Source organism: Thamnophis elegans, chromosome 17 (assembly GCF_009769535.1).
Source record: "Thamnophis elegans isolate rThaEle1 chromosome 17, rThaEle1.pri, whole genome shotgun sequence".
Classification (NCBI taxonomy): domain Eukaryota; kingdom Metazoa; phylum Chordata; class Lepidosauria; order Squamata; family Colubridae; genus Thamnophis; species Thamnophis elegans.
The window spans coordinates 9181680-9203176 of NC_045557.1; the positions used below are offsets into that span (position 1 = coordinate 9181680).

At 47.2% G+C, this 21497-nt stretch overlaps 1 protein-coding gene across 1 annotated transcript in view; it reads left to right on the forward strand.

Annotated features, from left to right (window-relative positions):
- SPTBN2 (spectrin beta, non-erythrocytic 2) overlaps positions 1 to 21497 on the forward strand; it is a 64832-nt gene that overhangs the window by 35111 nt on the left and 8224 nt on the right. Inside the window, exons 14-28 of the mRNA XM_032233972.1 lie at positions 643 to 780; positions 3076 to 3832; positions 4477 to 4679; positions 6962 to 7052; positions 7925 to 8071; positions 8201 to 8464; positions 10015 to 10239; positions 10912 to 11001; positions 12787 to 13059; positions 13924 to 14054; positions 15367 to 15571; positions 16199 to 16573; positions 17294 to 17538; positions 18803 to 18941; positions 21141 to 21225. Coding sequence (XP_032089863.1) covers positions 643 to 780; positions 3076 to 3832; positions 4477 to 4679; positions 6962 to 7052; positions 7925 to 8071; positions 8201 to 8464; positions 10015 to 10239; positions 10912 to 11001; positions 12787 to 13059; positions 13924 to 14054; positions 15367 to 15571; positions 16199 to 16573; positions 17294 to 17538; positions 18803 to 18941; positions 21141 to 21225 — 3368 coding nt within the window. The remainder of the gene's footprint in view (positions 1 to 642; positions 781 to 3075; positions 3833 to 4476; positions 4680 to 6961; positions 7053 to 7924; positions 8072 to 8200; positions 8465 to 10014; positions 10240 to 10911; positions 11002 to 12786; positions 13060 to 13923; positions 14055 to 15366; positions 15572 to 16198; positions 16574 to 17293; positions 17539 to 18802; positions 18942 to 21140; positions 21226 to 21497) is intronic.

A 21497-nucleotide genomic window follows, 5' to 3' on the forward strand; every position in this document is an offset into this window, starting at 1 on the left:
AGACCGAATTTTATTCTATAATCTATAAACAATAATGCCTTGGTAAGACCACACCTAGAGTACCGCATCCAGTTTTGGTCACCACACTATAAAAAAGAGGTTGAGACTCTAGAAAGAGTGCAGAGAAGAGCAACCAGGATGATGAGGGGACTGGAGGCTCAAACATATGATGGATGGTTACAGGAACTGGGCTTGGCTAGTCTAGGGAAGAGAAGGACCAGGGGAGACATGATAGCAGCCTTCCAATATTTGAGGGGCTGCCACAGAGAGGAGGGGGGTCCAGCTATTCTCCAAGGCACCTGAAGGCCAGACAAGGAATAAAGGATGGAAACTGAACAAGGAGAGATTCAACTTGGAAATAAGGAGGAATTTTCTGACAGGGAGAACAATCAACCCATGGGACAGAAGTTGCCTTTGAAAATTATGGGAGCTTCATCCCTGGAGGCTTCCAAGAAGAGACTGGACTGCCCTCTGTCAGAAATAGTGTAGGATCTCCTGCTTTGGGGGGGGGGGTTGGACTAGATGACCTACACGGTCCCTTCCAACTCTGTCAATCTGTCATCCCTGCTGTGAGATACAGCTGGAAGGCTGCAGACTTTCCTTCTCACGGTTTTCCTTCTCCTTTGATTCTCGGTGACTCAGGTTTGAGACCCTGGAGCCAGAAATGAATAACCTGGCCTCTCGCATCGCGGCAGTCAACGAGATTGCAAGCCAGCTTTTGGGCGCCGATCACAGAAACAAGGAAAGCATTCAAGCCACCCAGGAACAGCTCAATATTCGGTAAGTGCCCAGAGGTGCAAGAGAAAGGGATGGGAGACCAGACAGAGAGCAGAGCTGTCAGCTTGTGCAGTGGAACGGGAAAAATCAACTCCTGCAGACTTCAAAGGAAGCCAAAAGCTTCTAACGCTTTGCCCCACCTGCTTTAAAACCTTGTCGAGGGTTTTAATTAAAAGAGATGAAGGGGAAGCAGGCATGTTGTAAAGCAAAGCAGTAGCTTTCAGTTATTTTCCCAAAAAGCCAATAAGCTGCCTGTGGGATCCCCGAGGCATTCTCAGAAAATAGAAATTGAGTGAGAAGGCCGAAACTGGCTGTTCTTCTGCCCAGGAAGAAAAAAAATGAAAATAAGATATGACTGTAAAAAACACTCTCAAAACTGGGACATTGGTGCTCTGTGAGCTTGGTGATTTTCTTGCAGGCGTTTCATGACCCAACAAGGTAACTTCATCAGTACTAGAAGGGAGAGGGTTTCTCCTCTATACCAGTAACCCCCAACCTTTTTGATGGTAGGGGGGAATGGTTTTGTGTGCCACCTATATCTTGTGAGTTATAGGTGGCGCGCTGGCGCAGTGGTTAGAGAGTACAGGCTACTTCTGCTTATCACTGGCTGCCAGCAGTTTGGCAGATCAAATCTCACCAGGCTCAAGGTTGACTCAGCCTTCTGTCCTTCCGAGGTGGGTAAAATGAGGACCCAGATGCTGGGGGCAAGAGGCTGACTCTGTAAACTGCTTACAGAGGGCTGTAAAAGCACTGTGAAGCGGTATAGAAGTCTAAGTGCTATTGCTATTGTGCGTGGACAGATGAAGCTTCGTGGTGGCACAGTGGTTAGAATGCAGTACTGCAGGATACTTCTGCTGACTGCCAGACGTTGGGCAGTTCGATCCTGACTGGCTCAATGTTGACTCAGCCTTCCAACCTTCTGAGGTCGGTAAAATGAGGACCCAGATTGTTGTGGACAATTTGCTGACTCTGTAAACTGCTTAGAGAAGGCTTTAAAGCACTATATTTAAAAGTGGTATATAAGTCTAAGTGCTATTGCTATTGCTTGTACAGACAGGTTCCTAACAATCCACGGCCTGAAGTAGAGAATCCTTCATGGCATTCAAAGGAGACAATAAGAAATACATTTGGAATTTTAAGGCTGTAATACTAGAGGAGAATATTTGTGGCTCAGTGTTTAACTGTGGAGTCCTCGGTGCTCTCTGAGCTTGGTGCTCTCTGAGCTTGGTTGCTTTCTTGCAGACATTTCATTACCTAATTAGGTAACATCATCAGTTCTAGTACAGAGTGTGATTTGCTCTCTGTTTACTCAGGGTTGACTCAGCCTTCCATCCTTCCGAGGTGGGTAAAATGAGGACCCGGATTGTTGTTGGGGGCAATATGCTGACTCTGTAAACCGCTTAGAGAGGGCTGAAAGCCCTATGAAGCGGTATATAAGTCTAACTGCTATTGCTATATACACACCAGTGGCAGTGTTGGTGGGAGTGTTCCCAGTTATATTTCTCTTCTATCAGTACACCCTGAGGGTTAAAAGATGTGACGGGGACATCTTTATTTATTTGCCAGAAAGCTAATATTTTCCCCTCTGGGGTGTCAATTTGTGAGAAGGACCACAACCTGTTTTTAAATTAGGCTCAAGAGATTGGGGAACCCTTAACTCGGGGGTTGTTGTGGCCCTCCAGTGGCCAGTGGAGCTGGTGGCAGATTCGGAGAGTGAAGAGGTTGGGGAGGAACCTGGGAGAGTCCTGGAGTCTGGGGAAGGCTCTGTGTCGGAGGCAGAAAGGGGGCCAGGGCCGTCTGTTAGTTATCAGCTGCCTTCGGAGTCAGACATCAGTGGGGCAGAAGAACAGCTGGAGCCTGTTCCCAGTGTGCGCATGTGCAGAGTGGCCAGACAAAGGGAACAGCTAAAGAACGGGTTGACTTGGGAGGAAGGCCACAGATGGATGGTGAATGGCCCGTCCCAGAGAAAGTAAAAGAGGAGCAAAAGGGGAGTGGAGTTTGCAGGAGACCATTAGTTCGCTTCATTGGTTCATGACCCTCTGAGACTCCTGGCCAAGTTTTGCAGAGATCGGCCTGGCAGCTCGCCAAGCCAGATAAGGTCTGTGACTGTAAATCCTCCCTTGAAAGTCTTTGCTGGATGTGAATGAGCAGAATTCACAGTAGATTAATAAAAGGGGTTTTTGACAGAGCAGGGGTCTCCAACCTTGGCAACTTTAAGGCTTGTAGACTTCAACTCCCAGAATTTCTCAGTCAGCCACGCGGCCTCTCCTTTGGACTCTTCTCCTTCCCTGTTTCCAGGTGGCAGCAGTTCCAGTCCTTGGCGAGCCAAAAGAAGGAGGCCTTGACCTCGGCCCTCAGCATCCAGAACTACTTCTTGGAGTGCAACGAAACCAAGGCTTGGATGCGGGAGAAAACCAAGGTGATCGAATCGACCCAAGGTCTGGGCAACGACCTGGCAGGGGTGATGGCTCTGCAGCGCAAGCTGGCTGGCATGGAGCGTGATCTGGAGGCCATCCAGGGCAAAGTCACGGACTTGCACGAGGAGGCAGACCGGTTGTCGGCCCAGCACCCGGAACAAGCCGCCGCCATCTCCAGCCGGCTCGCCGAAATCGACGGGACTTGGGACGAGCTGCGGGGAACCATGCGGCGTCGCGAGGAGTCCCTAGGAGAAGCCAGCAAGCTTCAGGGCTTCCTGCGGGACCTGGACGACTTCCAGGCGTGGCTCTTGCGCACCCAGACCGCCATCGCCTCCGAGGACGTCCCGGCTACCCTGCCAGAGGCAGAGCAGCTGCTGAGCCAACACGAGACCATCCGGAACGAGGTGGAGCATTACAAGGCCGACTACCAGCGCTTGCGGACCATGGGGGAAGAGGTGACGCAAGGCCACACCGACGCCCAGCACATGTTCCTTCAGCAGCGCCTCCAGGCCCTCGACACAGGATGGAACGAACTCGGGCAGATGTGGGAGAACCGGCACCAGCTGCTTTCGCGGGCTTACAGCTTCCAGATCTTCCTGAGGGACACCAAGCAAGTGGAAGGTGTGCTCAGCAACCAGGTAAAGCAGGTTTGGGAAGGGGGTGGGGAAGGAAATGGGGGGGGGCGACAACTCTGTTTGCAGGCAAAGGCTGAACTTTTGTTTAGCTACTTTGCAGGACTGATTGTTTGCCTGTGTTGTGATCTTTTTTTGTGACCTTCCTCTTTCTCTCTTTTCCTTCTTTCCTTCCCTCCCTCTTTTTTGTCCCCCCTTCCTTCTTTTTCTTTCCTTTCCCTCTTTTCCATCTGTTTATTTCTCTTTGCCTTCCTCCTTCCCTTTCTTCCTTCTTCTTTCCTTCCCTCCCTCTCTCCTTTTTTTCTTCCCTCCCTTTTTCCTTTCTTTCCTTCTTTCCCTCCCTATTTCTCTCTTTGTCTTCCTCCCTTCTTTCTTTCCTCCTTCCCTTCCCCTTCCCTTCCTCCCTCTTTCTTTTTCTTCCTTCTTTTCTTCATCCCTCCCTCCCTCTGTTTTCCATCCTTCTATTTATCTTTGCCTTCCTTTCTTCTTCCATCTCTCCCTCCCTTTTTCTTTGCCTTCCTTTTTTCCCTCCCTCCCTCTTTTTCTTTCCCATCCTTCTGTTTGTCTTTCTTCCTGCCTCCCTCCCTCTTTCCCCTTCCCTTCTCCCCCCCCTCCCTCCCTCCCTCCCTCCCTCCCTCCCTCCCTCCCAGGAATATGTGTTGACTCACACCAGCATGCCCAGCTCTCTCCAGGCTGCCGAGGCTGCCATTAAGAAACATGAAGATTTCATGACCACCATGGAAGCCAACGGAGAGAAGATCAAAGGCCTGGTGGACTCTGGGCGGAAACTCATCCTGGAAGACAGCCTGCACTCTGACAAGATCCAGGAGAAGGTTAACTCTATTGACAGTCGGTGAGCAAGAAGACTCTTGGTGAAAAATGTAATTCCAATAAGGGAACACAAGTGTGAGAAGGAGGCTGCTTTGTCTCCCATCGGCTCTCTTCCCAGGGAACTTATAGAGCAGGGGTGTGAAACTGGAAGCCCTCAGGCCAGGTGCATCACACACAGGCCAGGCCCACCCTAGCTCCGTGAATGGGAAAAATGTCGCAAAATGTCATGTGACGTTCCGTGACGCTGCGGGTTTGACACCCGTGTTATAGACTAAACTGGAAAGGGAGTGCGATTTCCTAGTACAGTATGGTTAACCTTTTCCAGACTGAGTACCCAAAGTGCATGTGTGTGTGTGTGAATGCGCATGTGCGGCCAACCCCCCCAATGCAATGTGCATGCGCCCCCTGCGCATACGTGAGGCACCTGCATGTATCCTGTTCATCCACAGATGCCCTCCGCACGTGCCGCGTCCCCATGCATGCGTGGCATCCCCTGCCTGCACCAGGGGTGCGTTCCTGCCAGTTCTAGCTTCTTCTATAGAAGAGGTTCCACAAATCTACCGTGCCGTTTAGAACCGGTTCCAGCTCCCTCCCCCTGCCCATCCGCACATCATCAAGATGAAGAGCGAGAGGAGGAATTCTGGGAGTTGAAGTCCACAAGTCTTAAAGCTGTCAAGTTTGAACACCCTTGGGGTTTTTTTTTTCTAAAGGGTTAGGGGTGCAAGGGTCTTGTAACTTGACAGCTTTAAGACTTGCGTGCTTCAAATGCCAGAGTTTCTGAGTCAACATTTTGGTTGCTAAGCAAGAGCGTTGTTAAGTGAGTTTCAACACATTTTACAAGTTGGCCATGCTCACCCAGTCACATGCCCAGGAAGCCACTCCCACAAAGCAGGCCACACCTACAGAAGAGGTTCTAAAAAAAATTGAAACCCACCACTGGCCTGCACCCACCCCTGCACATGCGCGACAGAGACCTGAAGACTAGCTGGCTGATGGGAAGTACGTGCACATGCGCGGCGGAGCTGAAGTGGGGCAGCAGCTTGCATGCTCAAAGAAGGGCACTGCGTGCAACCTCTGTCATAGGTTTGCCATCACAGTCCTAGTACTATAAAAAGAAAGCAGAAGGAGCTACAGTCAAATCTCCCCCTCGGCTGTGAATGGTGAGCCAGTTATTTCGGCTAATCTACCTTGTAGGATAATTGTCAGGATAAAGTTTGAAGGAGAACCACCCACGTTGCCCTAAGCTGCTCAGAGGAAGCGAAGGATAAAAATGTGATTGGCCGACAGGAACAGTTCAAAACATGCGAAAATCCCTGGATCTTGGTTTCCCTATTTTACATGCCACAAGATATCTTTTGCTTTAGGGCTATTAGAGCTTAACCAGCATCTATGATTGTTTGAAAGGGGCTTGGTCAGATCCAAGCGCTCATAAATTGAGGTGTCAGAGGGGGGTTCTGAAATGTTGAGTACGCTTGGATAGCAAGACATTAGGGAAAAGCCACCTACAGGTAACTCTCAATTTCTGACCATTCCTTTAGTGACTGTTCAAAGTTACAACGGCCATCGGTCACACTTAATGATCGTTGCAGCATCCCCACGTGACATACATTGGGATGCTCGACAACTGGCTCACATTTAGGAGTCACATTTAGCATCCCAGGGCTAGGTGATCCCCTTCGGCAACCTTCTGAACAAGCAATGGTAAGGGGGAAACCGAATTCACTTAACAACCATGTAACTCATTTAAGAACTGCAGTGATTCGCTTAACCAAAGGGGCAAGAAACGTTGTAAAGCAGGGCAAAGCTCACTTAACAAATTTCTCACTTAGAAACATGAATTATGGGCTCAGTTGTGGCTGCGCGTTGAGGACTACCTGTAATAATTACCTGTGCAGGCCTGAATTCTCATAGAAAGTACAGCCAAAGCCCATTTGCTTAATTGCATTAGGGCCCAACGAGGGTCTGTTCCTGTTTCTTGGTCGTTTAAGGCGTGGCTGGCTGGGGAATTCTGGGAGTTGAAGTCCACACACCTTAAAGGGGCTGAGGTTGAAAAACATTCCTGTAAAGTTTGAACGCAGCCTTCCCAAATACGGCATTCCCAGAGGCATTAAGACCGCAACCCCCAGAATTCCCAGAGAGCGAGGTTCAGGATGTAAAGTGCATGGAATCAATCTCTTCAAATATTAATCCAGCATTCTCCATTCTCTTGCAAGCCATGCTCCTCTGGGGAACAGCATATGATTAACTCCCGTGTCTTCCTTTCTGCTTCTCCTCCTCCTCCTCCTCCATCCTAATTGCTTTCAGACACAGAAAAAACCAGGAAGCAGCTCAAGATCTCCTGGCCCGGCTCCGGGACAATCGAGTCCTTCAACATTTCCTCCAAGATTGTCAAGAGGTAAGGTTTTATTAACCTGTTACCTGCCTTGGGTAACGAAATGTCTGCAAGGAAACAACCAAGTTCAGAGAGTTCAAAGCCCCCCCCCCCTAATCTTCCTTCTCTGCATATCCTAACTGTGGGGGCAGTTGGGGGGGGGGGATAAAGGAACGGTACCTGGAAAATACATTGTACCTCCCAGAGAAATGGAAATTTATATATAATAAGGAAAGGAGCATTTGAAAGGAAAGGGAAGTGGAGAGATGAAGGAAGAGAGGGAAGTGGAGGAGAGCAGATTGGGGCGGAGGAGAGGAGGAGAGAAAAGTTGAAGGAAGAGGAAAAGGAAGAAGAGGGAAGGAGAGAGGGGAAAGGAGAGAAGGAAATGGATGAGGACAGAGGAGTAGGAGGGAGGGAAGGAGAGGGAAATGGAGAAGAGGAGAGAGGAGAAGAGGAAAAGGGAGGAGAGAGGGGAAAGGAGAGAGATAAATATAAATAATGTTATGGTACAATTATGAAAATAATGCCTATAACTATGACATGTATTTAACGTCATTATGTATTTAAAGAGACTATAAATGTATGATTAAGAGAATATTGGTTATAATCAGGGTATATAAAACTATGTAAACTCAAAAAGGACTAGATGTAGCCACTACACCTGCTGCTGCAAAACTGGATATGTGCTGCATTATAAAGAAAAATCTACAATAAAAATATTTACATAAAAGAGGGGAAAAAACCAAGCTCAGAGATCTCCAAGAAACATTCATTTCAACCCTGAGCTACAAATATTCTCCTTTAAGGGGGAGGGTATCTCCAGTCCTAAATTTTGAAACCTGGCTTTCCTGGGGTTAAGGCTCATGCTTGAAGCCATTGTTCTGTCTCTCCTCCAGCTCACCCTGTGGATCAACGAAAAGATGCTCTCAGCCCAGGATATGTCCTACGACGAAGCCCGAAACCTCCACACTAAGTGGCAGAAGCACCAGGCCTTCATGGCGGAGTTGGCCTCCAACAAGGGCTGGCTTGAGAAGATCCAAAAGGTGGGTTTAAACCTGGACGGCATCCGTTGCTGTTTTTCTTGGTTTGCCTTTCTTCTTTCGCTCACCCTTCTAACGTTCTTGGAAGACTTTTCTGAAACCACCTCTCCTCCCATTTCTCCCTTTTGGCAGGAAGGGGAGCAGCTGGTGTCCGAGAAGCCCGAACTGGAGCCCGTGGTGAGAGCCAAGCTGGATGAACTCCAGAAACTCTGGCAAGAATTAGAATCCAGCACCCAGAGCAAGGCTCAGTGCCTCTTCGATGCCAACCGGGCCGAGCTCTTCACCCAGAGCTGCTCGGCCCTGGAGGCTTGGCTCAGCGGCCTGCAGGCTCAGCTGCACTCGGACGACTATGGCAAGGACCTGACCAGCGTCAACATCTTGCTCAAGAAACAGCAGGTAAATGAGTGATACTTTGCATCATGGCAAGGACGATAATGATGCCAACATTTTGTGTCAAAAGAAGTCAGCTCCCCAAACCCATCCGAATAATAGAATAGCAGAGTTGGAAGGAGGTCTTCTAGTCCAACCCCCTGTTCAAGTAGGAGACTCTAGACCATTCCAGAGAAGAAACTCCAGTTTCTTCTTTAAAACCTCCAGTGTTGGAGCACCTATAACTTCTGGAGGTAAACCATTCTACTGATTAATTCACTGTCGCAAAATTTCTCCTTAGTTCAAGGTTGCTTCTCTCCTTGATTAGTTTTTATCCGTTGCTTCTTCGGCTGCCTTCAGGTGCTTTGGAGAATCTCCTTCTGGAGATTCTGGAGACTGTCCTTCTGGACATACCCTCTGGAAAAACCCTCTGCCCAAGTATTACCAATACTTGCTTTCTTGGCAACAATGGTTTGCTGACCTGGAACGTAGGAAAGTGTTCCACGTTGTACCAATCGCATCTCTGCAACAAAACATGACTATTGCCCTGACTATAGGCATGAACTTTGTGCATAACAAACGCTGTGAATTATAAGCCAGAGAGATTATTACGCACTGCCGTAGATCACGGGTTGTGTAATCACTGTTTGTTTTGGCTAAGGAAAGAATCTCTAAAACCACACCAATCCACACAGGCAAGCAAGTTCACAAGAATACAAACTTGACAGCAAACTGCACTCCTTTTACTAGCACTGATGATGTTACCTAGTTTGGGCCATGAAACATCTGCAAGGATTCAAGCAAGCTCAGAGAGCACCAAGGACCCCTCACGTCAACCCTGAGCTGCAAATATTATCCTTTATTAGCAATGCAGCCTTCAGGGAGACACCCCCCCCCCCTTTGAAAGGTGATAACCAGCACCTTAAAACCTACCTGGAAGCAGACTGGCAGCTTCAAAAATTTCAGTAACGGGTTCTCTGCTGGGTGGGCGTGGCTATGGTGGCCTAGTCAGCCTCCTGCACTAGGGCAGGGGGCCCATTTTCACTTTCCCCAGGCTCCGGAGGGAGAAAACTGCCTCTCCTGGGTTCCGGAGACCGAGAACTTCCAGGAAGCCCGTTTTTACACACAGACACACAGACACACACACACTCCGAGCCTCCGCACAGGTCCTGCAGTTACCTCGCATCCAAACCAGGCTGCGTGGAGATTCCTGGGAGGGGTGGGCGGGGTGGGGCGGGGCCCGCCAGGGCTGGGATTTGAAGGTTTTCCGAACTGGCCATAACGTTAGCTACGGGTTCTCCTGAATCTGGGTGAACCCATTGCAGCCCACCCCTGCAGCTCTTGCAGAAAGAGATGAGCGCATACGCAACTCTAGACTTGTGCAAAACTGTTTGAGGTTCTGCATTCTGAACCAATTGAAATTTCCATCTCTTCTTCAAGGGCAGCCAGCCCCATGTACAATTATTCCTCTTGTAAGAAAAGAGGCATTTTTTTTTTAAAAAAGTACACCTTTGTGGGTGAGTGTGGGTGAGCTTGTAGATGTGGTTGAGACCGTTTTCCTTCCTTCTCTCCTCCAGTTGCTGGAGAACCAGATGGACGTGCGGGAGAAAGAGGTGGAAGGGCTGAAGGCTCAGGCATTGGCTCTCAGCCAGGAAGATTCCAACACAGTGGAAGTGGATGGGAAATTGCGGTCAGTGGAAGGAAAATTTACGGAGCTCAGAGCACCGCTGCGGGAACGATGTGAGAAGCTGCTGGCCTCCAAGGAGGAGCACCAGTTCAACCGTGATCTGGAGGATGAAATAGTAAGTTGACCTGGAAGAGGAAAGGGGAAGGAGGCTGATTCCCACATATTTTACAAAAAGGAAGCGTGTTTCGAATCAAATAACTTCATTGTGGTCTTTCGCCAGCAGAAAAGAAAAAGAGAAAAGAAAATAGTTTTCAAATATCCTGAGCATCCCAAAATAAATGAGGAGCGCTGAAGAGAAAAACATGCTCAAAAGCTTCATTCTTGTTGGATAAAACTAACCCAAAATCCAGAATCATAAGAGACCCCTAACAAATTTGAGGAAGGTAGCTGACATTAAAAAAAAAAATAGACCAGTGGATAATGCTGAGACCAAAGCCATTTCCTACTCAAGCAAATTCAATGGCTCTTGATTATTCTTCGTCTCATTTTATACCACCTCAAAGAACCTGGCAATCCTATATGTTATTTCAGGATTAAGTAATAATTGTTTGTACTGTGGGTCTGTTTTACTAGTCAGAAGTGGGGCAATTAAAGTATTTCAAGATGCTGGGTAAAACTGAATGTGTTCAAAGGAAGCATTTAAAAAAAGAAAAGAAAAACAGAGCGGGGTATAACCTTGGAAGATTAGTAAGATTGCTCCCCCAAAAGAGAGCAATCGAAAGTGGGATTTTTCCTACAGAATTACTTGGACTTTTCTCAGTTTTTAACCTCTGTTCTCGTCCTGCAGTTATGGGTGAAGGAAAGGATGCCCATGGCCGTTTCCACGGATCATGGCAAAGACCTGCCCACTGTCCAGCTGCTGATTAAGAAGAACCAGGTGAGGATCATCTTTGAAAGGGAGCAAAGGTTGCCACAATTCATTATATGGTAAAATGTCAACGGTCCGACTGACGAACCCAAACTCTTCTGACCTAGGCTTCCCAAGAGAAGAAAGCAGACATCCCGATAAAACCCCTTTTATTTAGCCTAAGGGGAATTCCTCTCCAGAAAAGTCCCGGCAAACAGTCTTTCATGAGATTTCACTACAGACCCTTATCAGGCTTGGAGAGTTGCCAGGCCGGTATCTTCCAAACTCCACGCTGTAGCAGCAATTCCTTGGCAAGAAGTCAGGAACAGATCGTCACCCTAATGAATTGAACTAATTGCCTCCTGCAAACTCCACTCCCCTTTTGCTCCCATTCATCGTCCACATGTGGCCTTACTCCCAAGTCGACCCCTGTTTTTTAGCTGTTCCCTTCTCCTGGCAGCTCTGCACATGCGCACATCGGTAACAGGCTCCAGCTGTTCTTCTGCCTCTCTGATGTCTGACTCCGAAGGCAGCTGGTAACTGTCGGATGGCCCTGGCCCCCTCTCTGCCTCCAACACAGAGCCCTCCTCAGAGCCTTCCCTAGACTCCAGGACTGGCCCATGTTCCTCCCCAACCTCCTCACTGTCTGAGTCTACCACCAGCTCGGCTGGCTGCTGGAATTGCAGGAAACAATTCGTCCCTTCGGGCGTGTCAAGAGTGGAAAGTTCTGTTTGTGACTATAAGAGACTCTGTGCCACGTGTGGCCTTGCCCTGCGTTAGGATACTAGTTATCTGGCAGCTCTCCAAGCGAGATAAGGTTTGTGTTGATAAACATTCCTCTGAAAGACTGTTTGCCAAGCCTTGCTGGCTGGGAATGAAAGGAATTCATAGTCGTGTAAATTGAAGGGGTTCTGCTGGGACCAAGACTCTGCTTCATGTTTTTTAAGGAAGCCTGGGTCGGAACAGCATTCATTGTTTGGTACTCAATGCACAAGCTAGAACTCGTTGATATAGGTTGCCTTATTTATTTATTTATTTATTTATTTATTTATTTTATTTATTAAATTTTGTATGCCGCCCACTCTTCAAAGAGACTCAGGATGGCTTACAATAAAAGGGAGGGGGGATATATAAAAAAAAATAAACAACAGTTTAAAATTACACAACAGTCACAAACCTGAAGTGGGGCTGGACAACTCAACAGCCCCAGGCCTGCTGGAACAGCCAGGTCTTAGTCGCTTTGCGGAAGGCCGGAAGGGTAGTGAGGGTCCGGATCTCAACGGGGAGCTCGTTCCAGAGGCTGGAGCTGCAACAGAGAAGGACCTCCCCCGGGGTGTCGCCAGCCGACATTGGCTGGCAGATGGAATCCGGAGAAGGCCTAATCTGTACGATCTAATCGGTCTTTGGGAGGTAATTGGCAGGAGGCGGTCTCTGAGGTAACCAGGTCCGATGCCATGTAGGGCTTTAAAAGTAACGACTAGCACTTTGAAGCGTGTTCGGAGCCCAATGGGAAGCCAGTGCAGCTCGCGGAGGATAGGTGTAACGTGGGTGTACATAGGTGCACCCACAATCGCTCCCGCGGCTGCATTCTGGACTAACTGAAGTCTTCGAACACTCTTCAAGGGCAGCCCCATGTAGAGCGCGTTACTTATGAGTCATGACTCATTATATTATTCCTTAAGGGGAAAATTTGTTTGGTACCTGTCATTTCTGGTACTCATTGCGCCCCCCGGAACCAATTAACGATAAGTACCACTATACATTTTTTTTGAAGATTGCTCTTCAGCTAATTATTTCCTCCGGACCCTCTCTTAGACTCTGCAGAAGGAGATCCAAGGTCACCAGCCACGGATCAACGACATTGTGGGGAGGTGGCAGGGGCTGGCGTGCAGCGGTCTGGAGGCGGAGCTTCAGGGCCGAGTCGAGACGCTAGAGGAGATATGGCGGGAGCTGCAAGACCAGGTGGACCAGAGGCGTGGGCGGCTGGAGAAAGCCCAAATGGCCCAGCAGTTTTACTTCGACGTCGCCGAAGCCGAGGCCTGGATGGGTGAACAGGAGTTGCACATGATGTCAGAGGAGAAGGCGAAAGTAAGTCTCCCAACTAAGGATGGGGACTGCTTGTTTCAATGAAAAGTTTATAGTTTAATGGTTGGCTTTAATTTATTTGCGTTTCAATATACATGTGTAGATACATTTTTCAGACTAAGCCGCTCAGAGTTACTCTGGTAAGATGGAAGGCCAATAAAATGTATAAATAAATAAATAAAAATAGGTAGTCCTCAACTTAAGACCACCCACTTTGTGACTGAAGTTCCAACAGACCCCCTAAAAGTTACTTAGGTCCCGGCTTCTAAGTTCTGACAGCTACTTGGCCCCTATGGTCACATGACCACATTTGGTGCTCTCGGCAACCAATATGCCTTTAACAATTCTTTATAAGTGCCCTGCAGTCATATAAACCAAATGCTTATTTCAGGGAATCACGGAATGTGTGTGTGTGTGTGTGTGTGTGTGTGTGTGTGTGTCATAAAAGCAGACACGATGATCTCCTTTATGACTGTCCCAACTTAGGACATAGTGAGCAGGCCATAAGTAGAGGATTACCTATATCTCTTTAAAAAAAATACACTTGGAAGAGGTAGAAAAATTACAATTAATTGCATAGCACTTAAAAAAAGAGAGAAACAAAAACTCTTGCAAAAGAAGGGCAGGAGAAAAAAAATAACAAGTAGAAGTTTATCAAGATACCCAACCTAGAATTTAAAACCAGTGGGATGACTTCCTTCAGAAGCTGTGGGTGCTCCCACACTGGACATTTGCAAGAAGAAGCTGGAAAGCCGTTTCCATTCCATTCCCTGGACTCCATTGTTTATTTTTCTGCCCAAGCTTTGTCCCTCCTGCCTTCCAGGAATTTAAAAAACAACAACAACCCTGTGGTTTTCTTTTCTTCAGGATGAGCTGATTGCTCAGGCCATGGTCAAGAAACATTTGGGGATGGAGCAGGCTCTGGAAGATTATGCCCAGACTGTCCATCAACTCTCCGTGCAGAGCCGGGACATGGTGAATAACAACCACCCTGAAAGGTAAGGCTTCCCTGCCTTTAGTTTTTACATGCGGATGGATAAAGCACCTTTCTTCACCTACCTTATAAAACTAAAATCTTATAAAACTTGTTTGTTGTGATTGAAGGAAAGCTACTTATAGCAAGAGCTCTTAGACTTATATGCCGCTTCACAGTGCTTTTACAGCCCTCTCAGCGGTTTACAGAGTCAGCCTCTTGCCCCAACAACTGGGGGTCTTCATTTGACCCACCTCGGAAGGACGGAAGTCTGAGTCAACCTTGAGCCGGTCATGATCGAACTGCTGGCAGTGGGCAGAGCTTGCAATACTGCATTCTAAAAGGAAAGAAGGGTGGAAGGAAAGAAGGAAGGAAGAAAGGAAGGAAGGAAGGAAAATAGCAACAGCACTTAGACTTATATACCGCTTTACAGCCCTCTCTAAGCAGTTTACAGAATCAGCATATTTGCCCCCAACAATCTGGGTCCTCATTTTATCCACCTTGGAAGGACAGAAGGCTGAGTCAACCTTGAGCCTGGCGACATTCGAACTGCCAAATTGCAGCCAGCAGTCAGCAGAAGGAGCTTGCAGTGGTGCCTTCTAACCACTGCGCCACCACGGCTCACCCACCACTTACAGATAGTCCTCAACGTACGACCACAATGAGCAAAAAAATTATGTTGCAAAGTGAGAAATTTGTTGTGACTTTTGTCCCATTTTACAACTTTTCTCGCCACATTTGTTAAGTAAATCACTGCAGTTGTTAAATGAGTTACACGGTTGTTAAGCGAATCTGGCTTTCCCATTGATTTTGCTTGTCGGAAGGTCGTAAAGGGGGGGGTCACCTGATACTCCCCCCCTCGGATATTGCAAGCGTTACAAATGTGAGTCTGTTGTCCTGCATTCAAATGTAAATCACGTGACCATGGGGATGCTGCAACGGTCATGTGAAAAATGGTCATAAGTCACTTTTTTCTGTGCCACTGTAACTTCGAATGGTCACTAAGTGAGCTATTGTAAGTCAAAGACTACCTGTATTCATTTTATTCATTAATAGTGCCTCCTTCGAGTGGTGCGATGGCCTAGAGGTGGGTTTCTCACCTCGCAATCAGGAGGCTGTGAGTTCAAACCTAGGTGGAGGCAGATATTTCTGTATCTGGGCATGATGAGAATATAGCTGCTGAACAAAACTCCACATTGTGACAGGAAGGGCATTTGGCCATTAAAACGCTCTGCTAACTCCATTCAATTACCCAGACTCCACCACCCCCAATGGATTGTGGGGTCGTTAAAAGATGGTGATTCATAATGTCTCCTTTCCTTTTCCTTGACTTTCAGTGAGAGGATCAATCTTCGGCAAGGCCAAGTGGACAAGCTCTATGCCAGCTTGAAGGATCTGGCAGAAGAGCGTCGGGCCAAACTGCAGGAGCATCTTCGTCTCTGCCAGCTGAAGCGGGAAGTGGATGACTTAGAGCAATGGATCTCAGAACGGGAAGTGGTGGCGGCCTCCCACGAACTTGGGCAAGATTACGAACACGTTACGGTGAGTCTCACCCTCATCTGGAGTGCCAGGAAGAAATCCCTCAAAGCTCATATGGTTAACAAAAATTAAAAGTATGCCCCCCCCCCAAAAAAAAAACACCCTGTTCATCTGCAAATTAGAAGTTTACTCCTATCTTAGGCTATAGAATGACCTGTTGGCCCCATATTGTCAGTTCCAAGTTTGGCCTACTCTGGATTTGTGTTTCCCAACTTCAGTAACTCTTAAGATGGGTGGACTACAATTCCCAGAATTCCCCAACCAGCATGTTTTAAGATGGGTGGACTTCAGCTCCCAGAATTCCCCAGCCAGCATATTTTAAGATAGGTGGGCTTGAACTCCCAGAATTCCCCAACCAACATGTTGGAATTCCACCCATTTTGAAGTTGGCCAGGTTGAGAGACACTGCTCTAGGCGAGGTAGGCTTCAACTCCCAAATCTGTTTTCAAAGGCCAGGATTGTTATGAATTCTGGGAAATGAAGTCCTTACAGTTGGAGGGCACTATATTTCCCTTTATCATCTGCTTCTTTGTTCTTTAAATACAAGTGGTCCCTCTAGTAGTTGCTGTTTGTACTCTGGGTGGCCTTAACCACCGTGTCCTTTATATTATGCTCCATCCTTTTCTGAAGATGCTGCGGGACAAGTTCCGGGAATTCTCACGTGACACCAGCACCATTGGCCAGGAGAGAGTGGACGGTGTCAACCGTCTGGCGGACGAGATGATCTCCACTGGCCATTCCGAGAACGCCACCATTGCGGAGTGGAAGGACAGCTTGAATGAAGCCTGGGCAGATCTCCTGGAACTCATTGACACTAGAAGCCAGATGTTGGCAGCTTCTTATGAGTTACACCGCTTCTACCACGATGCCCGGGAGACTCTCAGCCAGGTCCAGAACAAACAGAAGCAGCTCCCGGACGAAGCAGGGAGAGACCTCAACACAGCTGAAGCCTTGCAAAGGATGCACACAGCCTACGAACATGACATTCAAGCCTTGAGTGCTCAGGTTTGTGCGGTGGAGATGACTAAGATTCAGAAATGTACAAGTATTCTTCAACCTACGACTGGACAAATAGTGGCTGTTCAGAGTTTCAACAGACCTACCTGGGGGGGGGGCAGGTCCTTGTGACCTGATTTCAAAGTTCTGACAGTGACCCCTCAAGCCCAATCACCCGACCGCAGCAGGCACAATGAAACCAGGCTCAAAATGAAACCAAATCAAAAATCCGAGAGCCCAGATTATAGGTAGTCCTCGATTTACAACAGTTCGTTTAGCGTCCGAAGTTACAACCTCCCCATGGTTGCGGCCTCCCCATGGTCATGCGATCCAAATTCAGATGCCTGGCAACTCATTTTTATGACAGTCACAGTGTCCTGGGGGGTGGTGGTGGTCATGTGATCCCCTTTTACGACCTCCTGACAAGGAAAGTCAAGATTCACTTAACAACTGTGTGACTAACGTCAGAACTGCAGGGATTTAATGAACAACTGTGGCCAGAAAGATTGTAAAACGGGGCAAAAGTCACTCAACAATTGTCTCAGCAACAGAAAATTGGGGCTCAGATTTGTGGTTGTAAATCGAGGACTACCTACACAAGGTGGAAACATTTTTCAAGTTGTAATAGTTTTAGGAACCACCCAGCCATATTTGGGAGGAAGGTAGTCCATGCAAAGTTGTGGATGGGAACTGAGCGTTGTGTCCCCCTCCCCTCCTTGTTGTTCACAGGTAAAACAGGTGCAGGACGACGCAGCACGGCTGCAGAAGGCCTATGCCGGCGAAAAGGCTGATGACATCCGGAAGCACGAGCAGTCGGTGAGCGAGGCCTGGTCTGACCTCCTCGGCGGCAGCAGTGACCGTCGGCAACTCCTTATGGACACGGTGGACAAATTCCGTTTTTTTGGCATGGTACGAGACCTTCTGCTATGGATGGATGACATCAACCTTCAGATAGATGCCCAGGAGAAGCCCAGGTCAGTGTATTGTCAGAAAAAAGGTTGGATTCCCGTACAGGCAGTCCTCGACTTAAACAATTGGGACCAGAATTTCATCAGCTCTTAAGTGAGTCGCCCCGTCTTTAAGCAAATCTGGCTTTCGGATTGACTTTGCTTGTCACAAGCCCACAAAAAGGCAATCGCGTGACCCCGGGGCACTATAATTGTCATAAAATCCATGCCAGTTGATGACAAGTTTTGATCATGTGACAGTAGGGATACTACAACAGTCGTAAATCAAGGAACTTTTATAAGTCACTTTTCGGTACTATTGCAACTTTGAACGGTATCTGAAATGAATGGTTGTAAGTTGATGGCCGCCTGTAACAATTTAAAGAAGAAAAAATATATAAAGAGAGGAGGATGTAGCAAAAGTTGAAAACAGAGACCTCTGTGCTACCTTTTTCCTGGAATTTAAATGAAGGTATCATCACCTTTTGTCCTGTCTGCAAATGTTGCAGGTTTCTTTTAATGCCTTCAATCACCTTATTTGCAAGTCTCCAAGAAAAAATAGAATAGAATAAGAATAGAATAGAGAAAATGGAATGGAATAGAATAGTAGCATAGAAATAGAAATACTTTATTGTCACTTTGAATGTACACTAATTTGCAAATATTAAAAATGAAATTTTGTTGCATACAGGTCTTAAAAGGGTTACCATCTCCAATTTTACACTACATGACAAGATACATAAATAAATAAATTCAAACTTATGTATATACCCACATATATTATACGACACGGAGAAACAACACAGACTAGTTCAGATGTATACATGTTTATGGCGAGAAAAAAGTATCTTGTGAGTTTAACAGATGGATGGCCTAGGGAACAAAACTGTTCTGGTAGTCCTGCTAGAAATACTTCAAAACCTCCTCCCAGAGGGGAGCAACAGAAACGAACCGTAAAATGGGTGTGTGGGTCTCTAACGATGCTTTGAGCTCTGAGCACATAGGGCTTACAAGCAGTATCCTAAATAAAGGGAAGCGAGCTTCCTATCATCTTCTCTGTTGTCCCCACCACTCTCTGCAGGGACTTTCTATCTGGGGTTTTGCTGTCACTGAACCAAACAAACAGTGATGTAGTTTGTTAAAACACTCGCAATGATGCCTCGGTAAAAATAAGATATTCGCAGAAGTTGACCTCATATCTTGGGGTCTTGTTTTTCCCTGCTGTCTTCTGTCCCTTTGCCAGAGCTGAGGCGGATGACCAATTTTTTTTCCCTTTTGCACTTCAATATAGGGATGTGTCAGCTGCCGACCTGGTCATCAAGAATCATCAAGGGATCAAGGCCGAGATGGAGGCCCGGACCGACAGCTTCAACGCCTGCATAGCAATGGGAGATGATTTACTGGCTAAGGGGCACTACGCTTCTACGAAGGTTCGTGTAGTGGCAGTGCGGAAGACCGTGGTTATTGTGAGGAGCTAGTGACGTATTTTGAGCAGGATCATGAAATCAGGGTGCCAAGTTTTGATTTTTTTAAAAAAATGTTGGAGTTCTTTGTTGGGAGCGTTTGCAATGGAACCTAGCGCTACTGTGGAAAAATTGGCCACCGGTCGAGGTATCTCAACCGTTCTTATTAAGGAGATCCTGACAGCCTGTACGCGGTGGCTCAGTGGCTAAGACGCTGAGCTTGTCGATCAGAAAGGTCGGCAGTTCAGTGGTTCGAATCCCTAGCACTGCGTAATGGAGTGAGCACCCGTGACTTGTCCCAGCTTCTGCCAACCTAGCAGTTCTAAAGCACGTAAAATGCAAGTAGAAAAATAGGAACCACCTTTGGTGGGAACGGCGTTCCGTGCACCTTTGGCATTGAGTCATGGTGGCCACATGACCACGGAGACGTTTTCGGACAGCGCTGGCTCTCCGGCTTTGAAACGGAGATGAGCACTGCCCCCTAGAGTCAAGAACAACTAGCACATATGTGCGAGGGGAACTTTTACCTTTAATAGCCTGTAAGAGAGTTGGGTATTGTTATGTGTGTTTTTTTATGTTACGCCTTTCAATCGCATGCTTTAGCTAATAATAAAGCTTAAAATCCTATTATTGCCTATATAATCCAAAAGAACCAATAGCTTGGGCCGATTGTGACAGTTAGCCAAACAGTTAGGCACGGGAAGTTTTCCCTCTAACCACATCAAAACAACAGCATCCATTTGAATTATCACAACCTTACTTGGAAAAGTTGGGTATCAAACCTAAGTCCATCTTAGAGTGAGTTTAGTCTCTGGTATCTCCGGTGATCACAAAGGAGTGGTGGGATGGCCTGGAGGCGGAGCTCTCACCTCACAATCAGGAGGCTGGGAGTTCAATCCTAGGTGGAGACAGATATTTCTCTCTCTGGGCACAATGAGAATATATCTGCTCAATAAAACTCCGCATTGGCGACAGGAAGGGCATCTGGCCATTAAAATGCTCACCTCCATTCAGTTGTTGTTAAAAAATTATGATGATGCTCTCCAGTGATCGCAAAACAAGAAAAGGCACATTCACCAAGGTACAATTCAGCAATTCAGACCCTGATTGCTAGAGGCAATGTGCTGACACTATAAAGCTCTTAGAGCGGGCTGTAAAGCACTTTGAAGCAATATATAAGTCTAAGGGCTATTGCTATTTAAATTTTCCATTGTTACTAAGATGAGGGCCCCACATGCAAGATGGGAGCACAGAACCACTTATCCCAGTGGCATGTGGGCAATAGCTTCCCCTTGCTAATGTTCCGTAGCAACAGGTACTCAATGCCTCTGAACATGCAAGTCAGATGTAGCTATTTCGCCGAGGACCCATTGACACTTTTTCCCTCCCTAAATTTTGCTGAATTCCAACCAAATTACCCCAAAGGTGCTTTTTCAAGAAGAAATTGGACTTGGGGTTTTTCTTTAAAGACATTTTGCTTCCCGTCCAAAAAGCTTCTTCAGCTCTGACTTGGATGGTGGGGAATGGAAGGATTTATACTCCTTGAAGACAAGCTGGTCTTTTGCATCCTTTTTAGAGGGTTGTTGAGGCCACTTGCAGGTTTATCTGTATCCTCAGGGTCACCTGAGTAGTTTCAGCTGTTCCACGAAATCTCCACACCCATTTGCACTCAGGTGATCCTCAAGGATACGGACAAACCTCCAAGTAGCCTCAAAGGCTCTCTAAAAGGATGCAAATGACCAGCTCTCTGCAAGGAATATGAATCGTTCCCAGATAAACCTCCAAGTGGCCTCAACGACCCTCTAAAAGGATGCAAATGACCAGCTGTCTGCAAGGAGTATAATCCTTCCATTCCCCACCATCCAGCCAGAGCAGAAGAAGCTTCTTGAATGAGAAGCAAAATGTCTTTAAAGAAAAACCAGAAAGTCCAGTTGCCTCTTGAAAAAAAGCACCTTTGGGAAAACCACGTTGGATGACTGAGAACCTCCATAGACACCCAACCAACTTAGTTTCTGTTTCTTCTTGTGACGGTGAGTTTCACAGGTCCTTGGGTGTTGTCTTGAAGCTTCCACCGCTCGTGTGAACAGTGTCCTTCTGCTAAATATTTGGCCAGCTAAATCCCTTCTTTCTTTTTTTTTCCCCTTCCCCACCTTTTTCGTGATTCAGATTGTGGAGAAATTGTCTCAGTTGCAGAAACGACGCAAGGAGACCAACGATAAATGGCGAGAGAAAATGGACTGGTTGCAAATAGGTATGGGGGAGGGGGGAGAAGGCAAAGGGGGAGGGGTTGGAAGGGGTTTGAGGCAGTTTGGAGTTAGGCTTATGATAATGGGCAGCATGTCCACGGCATAATTGGACTGACTTACACAATAGAACATTGTTCTCAGTGACAATGGCTTTGGAAAAAAAAGTTACTTAGGACCATTTTTCACAATTGTGACCATTGCAGCATCCCTGTAGTCACGTGATCAAAATTCAGATGCTTGGCAATTGACTCATATTTATGACGGTTGCAGTGTCCCG